At 32.1% G+C, this 19,983-nt stretch overlaps 3 protein-coding genes across 3 annotated transcripts; 1 reads left to right on the top strand and 2 right to left on the bottom strand.

The window, feature by feature from the left end:
- Nucleotides 1-455: 455 nt before the first annotated feature.
- LOC131630439 (syntaxin-132-like) lies at nucleotides 456-4,811 on the bottom strand. The gene is made up of 13 exons (XM_058901209.1): nucleotides 4,653-4,811; nucleotides 3,601-3,708; nucleotides 3,420-3,476; nucleotides 3,286-3,334; nucleotides 2,955-3,043; nucleotides 2,782-2,855; nucleotides 2,462-2,504; nucleotides 2,311-2,371; nucleotides 2,175-2,200; nucleotides 2,014-2,091; nucleotides 1,732-1,812; nucleotides 1,127-1,192; nucleotides 456-808 (listed from the first exon to the last, which is right to left on the bottom strand). Exons 1-13 carry the CDS (start codon nucleotides 4,668-4,670, stop codon nucleotides 635-637), a joined length of 924 nt encoding a protein of 307 aa, XP_058757192.1. The 5' UTR covers nucleotides 4,671-4,811; the 3' UTR covers nucleotides 456-634.
- A 583-nt stretch (nucleotides 4,812-5,394) lies between these two features.
- LOC131630435 (uncharacterized) lies at nucleotides 5,395-8,297 on the top strand. The gene is made up of 2 exons (XM_058901206.1): nucleotides 5,395-5,572; nucleotides 6,862-8,297. The coding sequence occupies exon 2, from the start codon at nucleotides 6,896-6,898 to the stop codon at nucleotides 8,042-8,044; it is 1,149 nt and encodes a 382-aa protein (XP_058757189.1). The 5' UTR covers nucleotides 5,395-5,572; nucleotides 6,862-6,895; the 3' UTR covers nucleotides 8,045-8,297.
- A 116-nt stretch (nucleotides 8,298-8,413) lies between these two features.
- Nucleotides 8,414-11,948, bottom strand: LOC131630434 (uncharacterized). Its single transcript, XM_058901205.1, has 8 exons — nucleotides 11,831-11,948; nucleotides 11,376-11,619; nucleotides 11,078-11,282; nucleotides 10,425-10,515; nucleotides 9,897-10,286; nucleotides 9,712-9,816; nucleotides 9,404-9,586; nucleotides 8,414-9,319 (listed from the first exon to the last, which is right to left on the bottom strand). The coding sequence occupies exons 2-8, from the start codon at nucleotides 11,593-11,595 to the stop codon at nucleotides 8,624-8,626; spliced, it is 1,890 nt and encodes a 629-aa protein (XP_058757188.1). The 5' UTR covers nucleotides 11,596-11,619; nucleotides 11,831-11,948; the 3' UTR covers nucleotides 8,414-8,623.
- Between the last annotated feature and the right edge of the window lie 8,035 nt (nucleotides 11,949-19,983).

Genomic DNA, 19,983 nt, shown 5'->3' with positions numbered 1-19,983 from the left:
ACAAAAATTTATTTATAACTTTCTATGTATTCTAAATTCAAACATAAATCACAACTAATATCAGTAAAGGGTCGAATTATCTATGTTGACAAAATCTTTACATTTGTGTGAAAATAGTACTCCGTACATTTTTTATTATAAGATGTTTTGAAAAAAGTATTTGTGTCAAACTATAAGTCATTTACCATTTTAATGAATCATTAATGTTATTTTTCATTACAACTTTAAGAATTTATTATTCTCTTTCTTTCGAATCTTTAAATTTGTTTTTCTCATATAATTAATGAAGAACAATTCTATAAAAAATTTCATAATTTCTCTTTTTTACACAACACCGATTATTTTTTTTATAAGTGTAAAAATGTCAAAACGACATGTAATAAAAAACATAATTAGTATATGACATGAATATTTTGAATTTGAAGAGGCTGAAGTATGATAAATACATAGACGTGTATAATGAATGGAGTGAAGTTGATTAATTTTGTTGAGTACATTCTTTCTTTTCAAAGGAGACAAATTTGAATATTTGTTCCAATGTTTGTTTCAAGTTCAATAATCACAAATTTGAATGAATTATGAATAGGAATATTAACATTCAGCTCTTGTGTGATCATGTGTTACCAATTAGTAACTATGCACCTTGTTGGGTGATCCATGGTTTGATGACAGAAACAACAATGATTATAACAAAAATGAGAAGTATCATGATGGCTATACACATCCATTTTCTTGAGTTTCTTTGCAGTTTCTTTGCCTTTTGGAGAGTATTATTTCCTTGTTGCACATGATCTACTGCACTTGAAACCTGATGCAAGAACGGGAAAAACATAAACAAATTCGATCACAAATATAACTCGTCGAGCAAATTCGTCATTTTAAGTTTAACTTTTTCATTCCCTATCAAAGACTATTTTGACCAACATTTGATCGAAAATGAATAGGTCCGACTCATCGACCAACTATTTAACTTTTAAAGATCAAAACGAAACTTCTCAGTTTTCACCGACCAAATAGGTTTGCGTATTTATACTCAAACACGAGTTTAGAGCTTGACTTTCTTTTTCTATTATTTTTTATTAATTCGATGATGATGGCGCGTTATGTGCAAAGTGATGAAAAATACCTGTGATTCTATGTTGTCAAGCATGTCTCCTTGTGCATCAACTAACACTGCAATATCCATAAATATCTGCCAAGAAGTTAAAGCTACTGTCACCTTAGTGGAAATAGTATGAAATCTCAATCAATGAAGTCAAGCATGAGATTTTAAGTAGGATCAATCTGCTTGTGAAAGATCGCGAAACTCGGATCCTTAGCACATCAGGTAAGATCCTACTGAAAGAAAAAATGGTAATTTCATATATATATTTATACAGACATGTAAACAAAAACATGAAAATTATAATACAGGTCCAACATGTTTTTTTTACGATCTTGCTTCAAAAAACTTGATCTTGACCACAGCAACGATGAAAAGAGTCTTTCTTTGATCGTAGCACTCTCAGGCATCCTTGGCAATCTTACGATCCAGCACTCAATCTTGACTACACCGATCTCAACTATATTAATGATTGATTACATGCATGCGTAAAAAATTGTGTATCCGTTAAAATCTACTACGTGGATTTCTAGATAAACCGTTGAAATGTCACACCATTCTAACCTAATTTGTTGAGGTACACCAAATATGTATGACAGTCAAATTAATTGAATGAACTGAATAAATACCTGTTGCAAGTCAAGCAGTTTCCTCTCAACATCTCTGACTGCTTCGTGTCGTTCATGGATTTCTGCGAGAGTGTCCATTATCTAAAAAAGATAACTCAAATGTGTGAGAGAAAACCTTACAAGGTAGATTCCGCTTTTCTTAAAAATTTCTTAAGAATACTCTCTAAATTTGTGAATGACAAAATCAATTTTTTATATAATTTGTAACAAACGGATCTTTAGTTCTATACAACATTGCTTATTAAAATTTGAGGAAATGAAGAAGAAAACGAAGGGACAAACCTGGCCTCGTCCTTGTTCTTGAATTGCTTTCTGGAAAATTTGTTCACTGTCTCCAGTCTCAATTAATCTGTCAATCGTCTGTACATTGTTAAACGATTAGAAGAAAAACTTCTAAAGCACAATTTTTTTTTCCAAAAATGAAAATTCAGTTACAAAATTACCTCCTCATCAGCTTGTTTGCCCGTTACTGACAATCACGAAAACCAGAAAATACATAAAAATAATGTTACTAACTCCAAGTTAATGTAAAAAAGTCTAATGGCGTCAAATTGCATAAAAAAAGTAAAGAGCTCAAACCTGTAAATACTCGTCTCTCAACAACCTCGCGATATTCTTCATGGATGGATTCTCTCAGGATCTGAAAGATTTTGACAAATAAAGCAATTAAGTTGAAGATTCAGAGACTCAAAAAACAATTTCTCAAACAAGAAATATGACACAAACCTACCTGAAATTCAGCCATCTTGTCCTTCAGTTTCTTTTTCAAGTTACTACAAAATTATATAATACAAAACACAAAGTTCAGATGAGTTTGGTTCAATAAAAAACACTAAGACAATAAGAATCACAAAAATTATTCGAAGCCCAAAAGTGTAATCCCTGTTTGAGGAAAAACCTCAGGTTTAGTCATGATCTGTGTACATTTATGTTTTCAACTTTCTTTCTTTCGGTTAATGTGAGATTAAGGGATTCAAGGTTTAGTCATAAAAATTGTCTAAGAGATATGACACTAAAAATTAAAGATGAAAAAGATGGATGATTACTGACACTGTCGTTGCTGTTCTTGATCGGTCAACAGCTGATCCTTTTCCACAACCAGGCTTCTGCCTATTAGCCAAATTCTACGACGAATAAGTGAGTAAGGGACGAGATCAAGGAGTAAATAACAAAGATTCTAAGTATTGAACAAAACAATGGAATATTTTCCGTTGAGATCTTACCTCTTTGTCCAGCTCTTCAACCTTGGTCTTTAAGTAATGTGCAGTTTTCTTAACTTCATCTACATCTTTCTCCATTCTCTGCTTTATACCTGAAGACATGAAATCAAGTAGAATTCATTAATTTAATACTCATTAACTTCATTTCTAGCCGCAGAACACTTATAGGAAAATAATTTGTTTCTCAACAACATGTACATTTACTTTAAACTTATGAATTTTTATTACAAATTTCAATATCATAAAAGAAGTATATATTTTCATAATTCTAGGTAAAAGATAATGAAACATACAAAAAATTGTTCGAAAATAAATTAAACAATATCGTACTAACCCTTCATAGCAGGAGCTTTGGTAACACCTTTGGACTCTTCATGGGCGTCCTGCGTACAGATTTTCATAAAAATGGTGAGCAGCGAAGACACATAAAAACAAGTCACATTTCAACCTATAAGTGTTTCAATTTACCTGGAGCTTTCTCAAAAGGTTATCCAGCTTAGCATATTGTTTATCAAGCTCTTGAACCTATTGAACAATTAATGCATAGGGCCGTTCAGCGAGTTAGATAAAAATGATTCAAAATGAGTCTTAGTCTTAAAACCATCCACTACATAAGGCTTGTTTTCATAAGATGAATAAAGATGAACACCTTTTTGAAGAAGTTTTCCAAGCCAAGCTCTCCTGAATTCATTCCATAGTCTCCCAACTCAACGTCACCACCTCCACGACCTTGGCCACGGTGGATATCAAACGACTCCTGGAAAAAGAAACATCAAATTAATATATATGGCTATCCAAGTTAAACTATCGACGCCTTTTCTGCAACTACACACCAATATTAGGTGCATGTAAAATTGAAAGTATGACCAACAGAAACATCTAAAATTCGATAAAATTATAAAATAGCTCAAATAACCAAACCATATGCATCGTCACTTCACAATTCAACCCGCTTAACCATCTGATCGGATTCAGTTTTCAAAATTTTCTCAAGACACCGATTCAATACAAAAACATCAAATCTTACAGAAAAACCAACTCACATTCCAAAATAGAAACATCTAAAAATTGATAAAACTATAAAATAGCTCAAATAACCAAACCGCGGACATTGTTGGTTCCTAGTTCAACTTGTTTAACCATCTAATCAGGTTCGGTTTTAAAAAGTTTTGAGAAGCTGACACCGAAAACACGACACCGATACTGACACATTGAAACCGGCAATAATTTGAAAAAAAAAAAACAAATTAAACGTAATCGCAAGTGTCAGTGTCGGTTTCAGACACAGAAACACTTTTTTTCATAGGTGTCGACAATGCTCAAAACACGGACTCAATATAAAACATTAAACCTTACATAAAAATCAACTCACATTCCAAAACAGAAACATAAAAAATTCCATAAAACTACAAATTAATATTAATCCACCAATATTAACCATCAACTAAATCCAACTACAATGCAGTATAACTCATATATATAAAAAAATTCATCAATATTTTCCAAATCCAATTTCTTGCCAAACAAGCATAAGCATAACAGAAAACAAAAACAAAAAAAAAATTCAAATCCAAAAACAAAAACTATACACATTATCATCATGCAAAACCCTAGATCTGAAAAAAAACCATAAAAAAATACACAAAAAAAGAATCAACGAAACTAAAACAAAATAAAAAAAAACTGTGAATTGAAAATTACCGTTAGAAGATCGTTCATTGTTGAAGAAAATGTAACAGAATTGAAGGAAAAAAAGAGAGAATGTGAGAGGAAATTGGAAAAGGAATTGGAGCTTGTTAAGACCTGGATAAGTTATTAAGAACAAGAAACCAGGCCAGAAACAAACACAGAGAGAATGAACGTGATTTTTATTTTTATTTATTTTATTTCTTCTATTTCCATTTTTGATTTTTTTTTTTACTTTTTTTATTTATTATTTTGTTGTGAAACGTAAAGTTTTGAAATAGTAACTGCGATGGTGACACATATATTACGTTTGTTTTTTCTTTAAATTTGGTGAAATATTTATTATGATTGTGATATATAAAAAGTTATTATTTCTTAACCAAGCGGTTTGAGTGACTAACGAGTCTTTGCAAAAGACGATATTCGGGAAATACTAAGTTTGATTTCTGACAGAAATAACACTTGACCAATGCACGTGCCTCCGTAGCACGAGCCAGATTAGTCGATCTATATATCTACATATCGGAAACTGATGCGAAAGCAAAAAAATTGTTATTTCTTTACTGAATTAAACATTTGATTTCTTTTTATAAAGTAAGATTTTAAAAGTTGGCATAAATAATTGTTACCAATTGAGTTGGATACATTTTTTTTATTAATTTAATATTTAATAAAAAATTAATAGAAAATTAGATTTGGTTGAAATATAAATAAAAAATTGTAAATTAGATTGATTTTTTTTGTTATTCTAACACCCATATGCAAACGGCACCGAGTGTTGTTAAAGTAACAGTGGAAGTTGTTGGGACCCTCATTTTCATCGGAAACAGTACAAAAACAACCGACTTGGAAACTCTGTCTTTTAAGGTTTCCATTTCTGTGTACACAGTTCCAATTTCCAATTCCAACCGTTAGTTCCTCTTCGCACAAAACAGGTAATCTTTTAGTATTGAATTGATGTTATGGCTTTTTGAGTTTGCGTCCTATCTGTTTGATTTTTTGTTTCTGAGAAGAAAACTAAGATATGTTGGTGTGAAGTTTGATTCTGTTCATGTTATTGGATTGATTTTGGAATTTTAGCTGCTATTAAGATATTGGGATTCATTATGATGATGATGATTAATCATAGCTAATCCTGGAAATGTTTTTGTTTAAATAGCTTTTTCTTGATATAACATGAAAAGTCTTCAGGTTGAAGAGGAAATTTATATAGTGAACTAGAGTAATAAGCTTTTTAGCACTGATATCTCGGAAATTTATATAGTGAGTTAGATTAAAGACATGTCAGTCTACATGTTAGTTAGTTTCTTGTCTCTGTTTGTGTTGGGGCTTCATATAGAATACCAAGTAATCTGAGACATATTGTATGTTGTTTCATGTAGATCTTTCTTAACCAATTTGTCGTAGGATGTGTCTGAAACTCGATAAAATAAAATCCAAATTGAAGCCAATTGATTTGCTTAGTATTTTTAAGGTTAATATATTAAATGTAGCACTAAGTGTTCTTCTTCTTACAAAAAATATTTGTCTTGTAGGCATTATGTTTGGTTTAGTGAAAAGCAATGTGTAATGAAAAACTGTCTAAGCAGATTTATAGCTCCGGAATGAATATTACCTTTCTGAATTATGCTTGGTTAAGAAAATTGAGATTCATTTTCTTTCTTCCTTGTTTGCAAAACTAAATAAAGTCTGGCCCCATGCATTAGAACTCGTGTACTTAAACTATAGGGTGCTTGATAAACTTGCTGCTGGATTAATATACTATAATATTCTGCAAATATCCAATTAGAGGGTAAGTAACATGATAGACTTGAACTTTTTGATTTCCGATTTTCTTGGGTATTCTGTATTCTGTAAACATTTTTAACTTAACACTGATTCTGGTTGCAATGTAGAATATATAAATAGGACATGATTGATTCTTGTTTTCTCTGATGGGGCGAGTACCGTTTTACTAGCTAGGGCATGTTAGGATAGCTTATGAAAACTATTTGACTTTATTTTATATTTTATCACAGGAACAGCTTACAGATACACGCTTATATGATAAACATTTATTATAATAAACATTTATTATAAGAGCTTAATTGAGTTGTTTATTCAAAGCAGGGTTCATGTTCTGCTCTTGATTTTTTCTGTGTTGTTGTTTATCTAATGTCATGCATGCAATCATATCAAATAAGTCAACATAATTTATTGTTTTATTTTCACGCATATGTTTCAGGGACTTCTCAGATTCAGGCAAGGTTTTTGTAGACATGGAAGACAAATCAACTCTCTCCCTGAAGATCAAGACCAATGATGAAAAAGAAGGTGATGTGAAGGAAGATAAGAGTGAGTTAGAAATAGAACTGAAGGTTAAAAACAAATCAGTAGAGAAAAAGGAAAAGCATAAGGATGAAAAGAAAGCAGATGAATCAGAAGATATTGGAGAAGACAGCGGTGAGAAGAAGAAAAAGGAAAAGAAAGAAAAAGACGAAAAAAGTGGCACAAAGAAGCACAAAGAGAAAGACGGCAAGGATGGCGAGGAGAATTTGGAAAAGAAAGTAAAGGGGGAGAGTAAGGAAAAGAAAGAAAAGGTCGAACAAGTTTCCGAGGATGAAAAGGGAAAAGACAATGAAGATGATGGTGGTAGCAAGGGGAAAAAGAAGGACGAGAAGAAGAAGAAGAAAAAGGACAAGGATGAAGAAATTGAAACAAAGAAGAACAAGGGGAAAGAAGATGAAGGAGTGGATAGTGAAGAGAAGAACGAAAAGAGCAAAAAGAAAGAGGAGAAGGAAAAGCACAAGGGTGAAGAAGTGGAGAAACTGAAGGGAAAGGGAGAAGAGGACGGTGGTGAAGAGAATAAGAAGAAAAAAGATAAGAAAGAAAAAGAGAAGGACAAGGATGAGAAGAAAAAGAGCAAGGATGAAGATGCGGAGAAACCAAAGGGAAAGGGAGAAGAGGATGACAGCGAAGAGAATAATAAGAAGAAAAAGGATAAGAAAGAAAAAGAGAAGAACAAGGATGAGAAAATCAAATTTGAGAAAGACGCTGAAAAAACTGATGAAGGAAAAGAGAAAAAGGATAAAAAGAAAAAAGAAAAGAAAGACAAAGGTGAGGAAGAAGAGGGTGAAGTTGCTTCAAGGGAGTTGGTTGAACAAAAGATTGAGAAGAAAGAGGAAGACGAGGAAAAAGATGATGAGAAGGAAGGGAAAGAGAAGAAGAAAAAAGAAGACAAAGACAAATCCGGTAAGAAGAGAAAGTTAACCGGTAAGGACAAACCCAAGGATGTCACCAAATTGAAGCAAAAGCTTGAAAAGATCAATGGAAAAATAGAAGCACTTGTTGAAGAAAAGACAAACATAGAAAAACAAATAAAAGAAGCAGAAGGTGAAGGTAATGTAGTCATTGAGAAGGTTGAGTAGATGTTCATGACTATGTAGCACCGACACGATGTGTCTGGTACCGTGTCTGATGATCAATACTTGTAATACATTGTATAAAATAGACCGTGTCTTTGTCGATGATACATACGATAATAGACCGCGTCTGGTACCGTGTCTGATGTTCAATACTTGTAATAGACCGTATAAAATAAAATCACTATCATGTTTGTATGAATAAACCGTGTCTTTGTCGATGATACATACAATACGAGATATGCTTTTTTAGCTTGAATACATTAAGTCAAAACTAGATGGTACATCTGTGTTCAATTTCATGCTTCATCCATTTTGATTTCATTCTCAAAAGCAATATTTTGAAACCTGTGAATCAAGCAACTAAATGCTAAGTGAAAATCTGCACCTAAATTTCACAGAATCAACACATATAGTTATACTAATATTTTGTTCATATAACAATTGAAGCTTAAAAATATTCCAAGCATAATCTCTTAAATTAATTTCACCAATTCCAAACTACATACACAACAATTCCAAAGTGGTGTCAACATGTAAAATAGAAAAATAACACACCAAAATTGGTAAATGACTCCACAAATTCTAATAAGTATTCTTAGCAGCTTGAGTTGTAAGACCAAATCCAAATGGAAACAAAGGGTCATAATGAGAATCACCAACATTCATAGGTAACTGATCAACAGTCTTAAACCATGTGTGTGGAAGTTTACCACTAAATCCATAATCACCAAACAAAACATCGGTAACACCATGACCTTCACTACCAGGAAGCCAAGCGGCAACAAGTCCTTCAATGATGTCAACATATGGTAACATAACCACCGGTCTACCGGTGATTAATACAACCACACATTTCACTTTGCCGCATACATTGAATATCGTGTCTGCTCCGTTACCGGATAACGTTAAGTTCAAGCTATCGCCATTTGTTTCTGCATATGGTGTCTCTCCAACTACCACAATTGCATATTCAAAATCATTCGATTTAACGTAGTCGAGAGACGGATTCTCTTGATAAACTATCTCAGTGTCTTTGTCGACTGTGTTTTTTATCGCACTCAGAATTGTCGTACCACTAGTAACATTGTTGCCGCTTAGCCCTTGCCATTCAATCGTCCATCCACCACATTGATAACCTAGATTATCAGCATGAGTTCCAGCAACAAGTATTCTCGAAGCCTTTTTCGGAAGAGGAAGCAATGGCTCATCCGCACTTTCACCGTTCTTTAATAGTACCAATGATTTCCTCACAGCTTCCCTAGCCAATTCTCTATGCTCCTGTCAAATTATCGTGCAAACAGAATTTTATCGTTTTGTATGGACTAAAACCATATTTAACTCGAAGGTGATCGATCGACTAACCTGGCTTCCAAGCTGGTCAGCGAGACTGTAATCGGCCAATGGATTTTCAAATAGACCCATCACAAACTTGACTCTCAAAATTCTCTTCACCGCATCATCGATTCTACTGATAGGAATGGCATTGTTTTTCACTAGCAAGTTTAAGCCATCTATGAATTCTGTGTAGTTATATGGAATCATTATCTGCAGCATTACAAGATCAGAAAACAAAATGAGACTAATATGCCATCGGAGTCTAGCATACCGAGTTCGATTCCTAATGATAAAGAAAAGCTAATCAACAAACTTGAAAATAAATCATAGTTTACCATGTCAATACCGGCATTGACTCCGGCTTCAATCGAATATGTATAGTTAGCATGAGCAGGTGAAGTTATCCTGTCAATTCCCTGCCAATCTGATATGACAAAACCCTGCAAGAAAAAAAACATAAAATTTCTTGATGTAATCATTCATAATAACGATATCGAAGGCCTATGAGGTGAAACATTACCCTGAAACGTAGCGTGTTTTTGAGAAAACCGGTGATTAAATCGCGATTAGCGTGCATTTTTTCTCCGTTCCAGCTCGAGTAAGAGACCATGACGGTTGCGACACCCTTAATAATAGAATTATAGTAAGCTGGCATGTGAATGCTAAGCAATTCATGTCTGGTTGCAACAGTATTGTTCTCATTGATTCCTCTTGTTGTTCCACCATCACCAACATAGTGCTTTGCACAAGCTGCTACTTTCTTGTTTCCAGCAACATACGGAACACCCTTTGGTGAATTCTGAGGGACGTCACCTTGTAAACCTGGAATGATCTCGGTCATCGCTTGAACAACTTTATGATCTTCGCTATAACTTTCGTAACATCTACCCCATCTTGGATCTCTACAAACCTATACAAACATATATTACTGTCAAATAGTGGTTATAACTGCACTTCAGCGCTATAGCGTGCGTAGCAGAATTTGAACAAATGACTATATTTTGTGATGTGCGATTGACAGATATGTAATTTCGATTATCTTAGTTACCGCGATGCAAGGAGCAAAGGCATATTGAATTCCAGTTGCTCTGACTTCAAGGGCAGTTGCATCACCAATTCTCTTCACTAGTTGAGGATCCCTTCAAATTCAAAGAAACCAAATCATCAATAAAATTAACAGTGAAACAAAACATAGCAACACCCGCAATCACAACTGCAACTATGACCTTAAACGCAATTTAAAACCATAGTTTCAATATAATAGATAAAATATATTTGATAACGATTTCAATATTATAATAAATAAAATATTTGATAACATCATTCATAATCTTACAGGTAAGATCTTGCATTATATAAGTCTCATCAACCACTTGTAATATTTTACCTATTTAATAATTGTTTGTTTGAATATTGTACCTTCCTCAGAAAACATGAAACCACAACTTAACATTTTTTAAAAAACACACAAGAAAAGACCTTTTAAATTTAAGAAACATAGACAGTAAAAAACAGTACACCGAAATTGAATCGTCGAGATTGATAATAATTTAAAAAAAATAAAAAAAATCAAATATAATCACAAATATCGGTGTTGATTTCAGACACCGATACTGACAAAAACACATATTTTTTCAGAGTGTCTGTGCTACCGAATTTTGAATACAAGAAGTCATCAATACAAAAAAGTACAGAATTTACCTTGTAGCTCCTAAACCAACATTGTGTGGAAAAATAGTAGCATTATAGACATTGTTATGTCCATGAACAGCATCAATTCCATATATCATTGGAATTCCAAGCCTAGTTGACAATGAACCTTTTTGAAACTCATTCACCATATCAACCCAATCCTTTGCAGAAGCCTTTGGTTTTGGAACACTTCCACCACCACTTAAAACACTCCCTATAACAAAACAAATAAACATAAAAACCTTCGATGTCGCGGTTCAAATTCGCATCGATCAATCATTTTTTGTTGAAAATTAAAAGTACTTACCAATGTAATATTTTTTCATCACATCAGCTGAAGCAACGGTGCGATCAATTTGAACCATTTGACCGATTTTCTCTTCCAAAGTCATTCGATCGATAAGATCCTTAATTCGAGTATTCAAAGGTTGTTTCGGATCTTTGTATTTCAAATACTCAGCTTCTGTCATAGCTATCCAACACTGCAAGAACATCAGCCCCACCAAAAACATTCTACCTTTCTCCATTTCTTCCTCTCAAAAACAACTTCACTGTGAGATCACAATAAAATTCATATTAATATTACAAATTAATATAATCATTCACATCGAAAATTTTTATTATATAAATACATTTAAGGAGGACAGTTTTATGGTATGACTGGCTCCAGACACTAGCAGTCTGTCTGGAGTCAACTGTACCATAAAACCGACCGGCCTGCAGATGATTGAAATGAAAAGTACGAAGAAAAATTGTTCATACCAATTTACTACAATGTTGCAGAAAAATAGAGAATGGGACAGAAAAGTGTTGTATCGAAGAAGAACAATGCAAATAAGAATGTGAAGAATTGTAATGAAAGAGTGTGGGATATAAATAGGTACAAAATAAGAGTCTATGATGCAAGCTGTTACAGTTTGAAAACAACGTTACTTCTGAATTTTTATTTGTTTAATTTTTTATTGAAAATTTAATAATCAATTCAAATATGGCAGTTTTTAATATTTTTTTAATTTTGATGATTAGATTAAATTTTTGTTGAAGATGAAATAGTAGTAGATAAGCTTACCTATTGAGTTGGAAACTAAAATGTGAATTTATCCATTTTATAATTAATATATTTAATGACTATCTAATCTCTCCAAGTCACTATCTAAAAAGATACTCTCTGCAGTATCTTCTATAAGCAAAAGATTTAATATTATTAAAATAATATTGGTAATAAGTTAATATCATTATGTTTTAACAAAAATTTATATGAATATTATAGTAATATACTTTTTAAAACATTAAATTATAAGAAAAAAATCTACAATATCCATTTTTTCCAAGAAAAGATTATTTTGGTTTGGATTCATTTGGTAAGATAAATATAATGTTATAAATTTTTAAGAGAATAAATCGATAAAGTTGATAGCAAATATGAAGTTATATGGAAAAAAAATCATTAATGTCAACAACTTGTCATCTATTAGTTATTATTTATAAAAATATATATTTTTAATTAAAGGAAAATATAATGAATAGGAAAAAAGTATAAAATAATTGGGACATATTGATCCAACAACCACATATCAACACTAAATGAGTAATACAATAGCTAGAGAATAACTAAAGTAGTACATAAAAACTAAACTAGATGGAAATCAATCCAATGCGAATTAAAATGATACACACAAGTCTCAAAATAATAATATACAAGTCTCAAAATAATACATAAATCAACTTATCTAATAATCCTCCTTATTAGAGTTTGACCTAATTCATCCTTACAAAATCGGTAAGTAAGGTGAGGAGTGTCACACTATATATAGACAATGCTCTATCTCCAACTAATGTGGGACTTTAAGATCTTCCTAATACTCCTTAAACTAAGTTTAATGTTCAAAATAAATTTATAAACTTAAAATCCTCCTCATGAGCACCTATTCGCTAGATAAAATGATGCATTGTAATGTTTTTTATGCTTCAGGTGCTTAATGTATTCACCTCTTTAAATCAAAAAAATATATATAGCCTCGAATATGACAATACTACATTATAAATATGAACATGCATTACACTCTACACATCTTAAAAGGTGGTATCAATCGAGGATGTGAAATTCTCTAACTCCAGTTCATGTATTCAACATCAACATTCTATGGTGTGTTCGCCGCAACTGCATGACCAACCACCTAGTGCACGCTGGAATGCTAACCAATCCAATCAACATCAACATCATATGTGTTATAATTAGGAGGTGGAAGCGATATATATTGTCTAAATCCATACTAACTTATATACCTGTCAGATAAGTATGGAACAATTGTGTCATACCATCGAAGATGGTCAATCATGTTTATGTGTTTCAAATGAGCATCATATAACATGAACAAGTGTCAACTAATCCAACGCACTCCTCAGCTCATCAATCTTCAATGTTCCTTGATTATATGTCCATGTCATAGCCTATGGAAGTCTCCTACTGCTAGTTGCAATCTGGCCCTCTACTATCTTATTAACAGTTCGAAAATACTCATAAATGCAACACTATTACAACATTAATATTATCATATAATAAAAGAATAAATAAATAAATAAAATAATTAAAAATAAATACATGTAGTAAAGTGGCGTATCTACCAAGCTACTTACAGGTAAACATAGATCCATCTCTTAGAAATTTATACATGATGACCAAAGCAGTTGTGCCCCCGAGTATATCTACCACATGACATGTTCCTAAATAATGATAGTTATTTGCCTCTATAAGAGTAAAACTATTGTCTATAAAAAATGCAACCGACCAATATCAACATATAAGTTATAACAACATAATCAAATTGATAAAGACATCGATGGTGCTCAAATAAAATATGCATATACTCTATCCCGTAATTTATACTTCTTACAAGTATGAGTCTCTAGTGTGGCCTCTTTTATAGTCACTCCTAATAACTCTTCAGCAAGAGCAACAACACCTTTTTCATTGATACCTGATGGGGCATCCCATGAGTCACCCTTAATCAAAAGGTGAAATAATCAAGCAACATCTTCCAAAGTAATCGTCATTTACGCAAATGGCATATGAAAGTATTATGTTTATGGATGTTATCTCTCCACAAATGCAAATATAAGGTTGTCATCAATCCTTTTCAAACTAGTTCTTTGAAGTGAATACAGACACGAGTCATTCAACCAGCCTTGTATCACACGTGGGAGATATGGTGCAACCCTCTCTAACAATTTACTTCTATGTGCCGCAATCTTAAGTTCTTTCTTCAATCCTTGTTCTTAAAAACAATTTAAAATATAATAATTAAAATTAAATAAAATTATTCAAATTAATAAAAAGAAATTACTTACCTATCAGTATCATAAATGACGAGTAACGTAACACTCGCACCCTATATAAAGAGACTTGTCATACGACCCTCTTGAAAAATGACATGACACCTTCACATATGACCACGCAGAATAACCATACCATCGCATCCTCGACTACATACCACTATTAAAACAAAAAATAATTTTAGAAAATTTTGCAAAAAATAAATACCAAATGAGTCACACACAAGATCTAGTGGACAAAAACTCAACATTCCCAAACAACTTATACTAAAGACATCATGTGAAAGAGTTAATTTTTTTCATTGGAGTAAACAAATTAAGTATAATTTTTGCAATGAATTTGACCGGACTACTTAGTATGACTTTTGGGACTAATATGTGGACCAAATAACTTCTCTTCATGACTTTCGGGTGTTTATTTGGATCGAAAAAACTTCTCTTCAAGACTTTCGGTACACAAAAATCCTTTAAATTCTCAACTTTCAACACAAGACTAGATGTCTTCAAATCAAAATGAAAAAAAATGAAAAATCCTTAAGCTTAAAGTGTTTATACAAGGGTAAAATGGTTAACTCGTTTAAATTGCAGATGTGGGGATAATTGTTGGGGTATATGATAAAATTTCCAAAAACTCAACTCAGTAATCTAATGCGGAGTTCGAAACCAAAATGCGAAAGAACGGTGGAACGCAGTTGGTTATTAGAATTTGTATAATGTTTATGTGCATGTTTATATGTTTATAATTTGGATAGGGTGTGATTTGATGCATGTTTGCTGATGTGAACTGATGTTTATATTGTGAATTAAATTCATTGCAGCACATTAATAATTGTACTGCAAATAATAAGTAACCGCCTTGGTCCTGTTAGTACAGCTCCAAAGATATTTGTTTTGTATATGTTCATGTATGGTTTATGTATGCATTCAGCTTTAAATGTGTTATGTGTTGTGTGTTTCAAATATTTAGATTATAAATGATGGACAAAGAGTGGACTAAATTTCCATGGTTTAGTCTAGAGTACATCAACGGTGTTACTCAATTTTTAGACTTTGCCTTCATTAATGGAATACCTCATGGAGATGAGCTTTTATTCCTTTGTGCCAAGTGTAAAAATTTGTATTGAAAAACAAGAGATATTATTAAGGATCACCTAATAGTCAAAGGTTTTCTAAAAGGTTATGATGTATGGTTGGAATATGGGGAGAAACTACAAAGGTCTAGGGAAATTGGTGATGAAATGGAAGATTAAGAGGGATCACATGATGACATTTCTGGCTTATTTCATGACATATATGTATATAGGGCAGAAGCACACGGAGCTCATGAAGGTCCCAATGACGATGCTAGAACGTTTTACAATTTGATTAAAGAGGCGGAACAAGAACTATACCCTGGATGCAAAGACTTCTCTACGTTATCATTCACGATTCAACTCTACTTGTTGAAATGTCTTCACGGCTGGAGAAATACCTCATTCACCGCCCTCTTAGAATTGTCGAAAGAAGCAATGCCTGATTTAAACATTCATGTATCATTTTACAAGACAAAAACCATGATAAGTGGTTTAGGCCTTGATTTAAAAAGATCCATGCATGCCCAAATGATTGCATGCTATTTTGGAAAGAGCATGAAAAGGACAATTCTTGCACTATTTGTGAAGCTTCACGGTGGAAACAAAATGCTCCAACTGAAGGATGTGAGTCTGAGCAATCGAAAAATGATTAGAGAGTTCCTGCAAAAAATTTGAGGCACTTTCCGTTAATTCCTAGACTACAAAGGTTGTTCATGTGTTCAAAGACAGTTGAGTCAATGAGATGGCATGAGGAAGAGCGCTCAAAGGATGGGAAATTGAGGCATCTTGCTGATGGTAAAGCCTGGAAGGACTTTGACGAGCTCCATCCAGATTTTTCTAGTGAGTCCCGCAATGTAAGACTTGGCTTAACGAGTGATGGGTTTAATCCATTTAGGACAATGAGCTTGTCTCATAGTACATGGCCTATCTTGACGATGGTATACAACACACCACGTTGGCTGTCCATGAAACCGGAATATACAATGTTGTCATTGTTGATTCCTGGACCAAAGTCTCCAGGAAACGATATCGATGTTTACCTCCAGGACTAAAATGACATTTTTATGCCATGACACAAAAATAAACCGTGGCAAGATTAATAATGGTGTAAAACGTGCAAAACTTAGCCTCGGTTTTAATTAGTGGCCATAAACAAACCGTGGCAAGACCTAGGCAACTAAACCGTATGCTATACATTAAATAAAAACTATGGTTTTACAATCTGGCCATAGTTTAGAACTGAGGCGCAAGATAAACCACGACTGAGTGAGTGATTCGAATTATGTAATTACTTAATCCGAATCACATAAATCAAATCATTATCTGAATCAAACAAGATATTTCTAAAATTTATCGTCTTAATTCAAATTATTAGTGTATGTTATGTATTAATTATGAATTGAAAAGTATGGAAAAAGGTGCATCTTAGTTTGAGTTTGTATGAAACAAACTTTTTTATGGCTCTACAATATCATAGAAAAAAAGGAGAAAGAGACAGAAAAGTGTTGTTTCTGAAGAAATAATAATGCAACTAAGAATGAATAATTGTAATGTAAGAGTGTGAAACATAAATAGATACAAAATAAGAGTATGTGATGCAAGCTGTTACAGTGTGAAAACAACCTTATTTTTGGTCTGAAAACGATGTTATTTTAGAATTTTTATTGTTTAGATTTTACTTTTTTTCAAATTGAATGATCGACTCAAATATGGACTATTTTTAAATAATTTTTAATATTAATGATTACATTAAATTTTTGTTAAAAATGTAATAGCCGATAAGCTTACCTAATGAATTGAAAGCTAATGTAAAATAGGATTCATAATATGTCTTATGTTGACTCCTTGGATTCGAATCTTCGTAATTTAATTGTTAATTTCAATAACAACAAAAAAAAACAAAGAAAATATCAAACCGCAACATACATATTTAATCAATATTATAAGAATTTTTACACATTCAATTAATCATAATTGTTAGATGTTTGATAGTGTTTGACTTTTACCTTAATCGTATATAAAATATCACTTATAAATAATTGTGATGCATCAGCCGTGTAAAGTATTTTATATTAACATTGGATAATAATTAGGTTAATGCGAGAAATTAAAAGCTAAATGTAGACATTTTTTAAGAGCTAAATGTAGAATTTTTTTAAAAAAAATTATGCATTATTTTTATAAAAAAATTATAATTAATATGTTTATTACATTTTTCAATACAAATTTATTATATTTAAATTTTTTAACATGTGCCTTTGGGACACATGTTAGCTTTATCCTAATAATTAATCATTTATATTTGTAGCACAATAAATTTAGTCAAATTTTATTATTGCTTATTATATAAAATGTATAGAAATTATCGATAAAAGACGACTATAAAAAATATATTATGCCTTTTTATATTAGAGATTCAAATTTAAAAATTATTATTATTTTGGTATAAATCTGGTATCTTCTACGTGTAATTATTTTTTAAAAAAATGATTATGCCTCTTTATATTAGATATGGGTGTTTAAAATCAAACCGGTTTGGTACAATACCACAAAATTAAACCAAATCAAATTGAAACCGCAAAAAATCGCATTTGATTCGGATGTGTTTGAACCATTTTTAAACAAAACCGCGCGGTTCGGTTTGTGGATTGTAAATTACAAACCGAACTAAACCACATTACGTTACAACCAACATTCATTTAACCCACATCCAACCCAAACTCAAACCTATTACACCTTAGACTTACAATTACCAATGATTTTCTCTTCCTCACACTAAAGGTTTTAGTTTATGTCTTCTCAAATCTCACATAGCGGTATCGCGCCTTTTCCCATCTTTTTTTCCAAGTACATATCATCTCTTCTTGTCTAGTCTCTCATCTCTTAAGTTCTTTCTTTTTCATCTTATTATTTTTATTCTACTGTTCGCTCTTCCAATTAAGTTTTTGATGCTCCTCTTATTCTCTAATCTCTCCTCTCTATTGCTCTTTCTTTTTCATCTTCTCTAATCTTTCACTCTTTTTTTCTTTCTATTTCATTATAATATTTTTGATATTGTTTTATGCTACTATTTTATGTTTTTATTTCATTTTTATATAATCTTATTTATGTATATTAAATGGAAAGTTGTTGTCCAAATATGATGAGTTTTGTTGTTATTCGATAACTCATAAATGATTAAATACAAAGTTATGTTGTCATCTATATGTGTATGTATGGCTCAATAAATTATTTTTAAAAAAATCGAACCAACCCAAACGGCATTGGTTTCATTTGGTTCGATTTTATTTCTAAAAGTCAACCGAATCAAACCGAATCACACATTTTTTTCTCTTGCGATTCATATATTTTTTACGTAAAAACTGTTCAAACCGTACTGTGAACACCCCTAATATTAGAGATCCAATTTTAAAAATTAACAAAATACCCTTTTTGGTCCCTTATATTAACCTCGGGGTTCATTTTGGTCCCTTAATTTCAAAAAATGTCATATTGGTCCCTTAACTCTTCAAAAGGTGTCATTTTTGTCCTTTTTGTCATATTAGCGATCGATTTTTGAGTTTTTCCGTCGCTAATGTGACAAAAAGGACTAAAATGACACAATTTAAAAAGTTAAGGGACTAAAATGAACCCCAAGGTTAACATAAGGGACTAAAAAGGATATTTTACCTTAAAAATTAAAACATGCTTTAGGACGGTTATGACCACAAATAATGCTTTTATTGCTTAAGATATTGTCTATCACATACATAAGAAAGAAAGATAAAACATGTAACCTTGTTATTAAAATTGATTTTGAAAATTTTTAAGGTCGTGTTGACTTGAACTTTTTGAAAGTTACATCAGAAGACTTCAATTTTTTTTCATGTCATCATTAATCTTATTATGATTTGTGTAGATTCTCTTATACTCTGAAAAGTCTCTTAGTCAGGAGGTGCACATTCTGTTGTTAAACCAAGTTATAAAAGTGGGTAAGCAGTTTGTTAATTCCTTGCATGCCTAGATTGACTTAGAGTAGATGAAGGCTTTGTAGTATTCCTGGTTTAAAAATTTGCTCTTGTTGTTGAGGTTGCTTTGAGGTTTGACTTTGAAGTAGTTGCTAGAGAAGTTGGAATATCAAAAAGATCAGAAAAGTGCTCTAACCAATAGGGGATGGATTGAAGCTTGAGGGTACGAGACATTCGGAGAATTTACGAGGACTAGATCGATTTCTCCTAATGGAGGAGGAGGAGCTTCTCTTATGAGAGAAAAAATATGTGTCGTCGTTTCAACATAGGCGTTAGCATTGTGATGAACGGTTGTCTGAGCTGATTTAAATGCTACCATTGTGGATATAGAGTTAATCGAGGATTTGAACGAAAGTTGGATCAATTGCGGTGGAAAAACAATTAGGATTTGATGGATTTTTTTGTGAAAATTCGTGAGAATAAGAAGTTGAGTCTCATAGATGGTGCTTTTGTTCTGTAGTAAAATGAGAGATCGGTGATACAGTAGAAAAGAAGCTTATCT

The sequence above is a fragment of the Vicia villosa genome, unplaced genomic scaffold, assembly GCF_029867415.1.
Source record: "Vicia villosa cultivar HV-30 ecotype Madison, WI unplaced genomic scaffold, Vvil1.0 ctg.000684F_1_1_2_unsc, whole genome shotgun sequence".
Classification (NCBI taxonomy): domain Eukaryota; kingdom Viridiplantae; phylum Streptophyta; class Magnoliopsida; order Fabales; family Fabaceae; genus Vicia; species Vicia villosa.
This window is presented reverse-complemented; position numbering and strand designations above follow the sequence as displayed.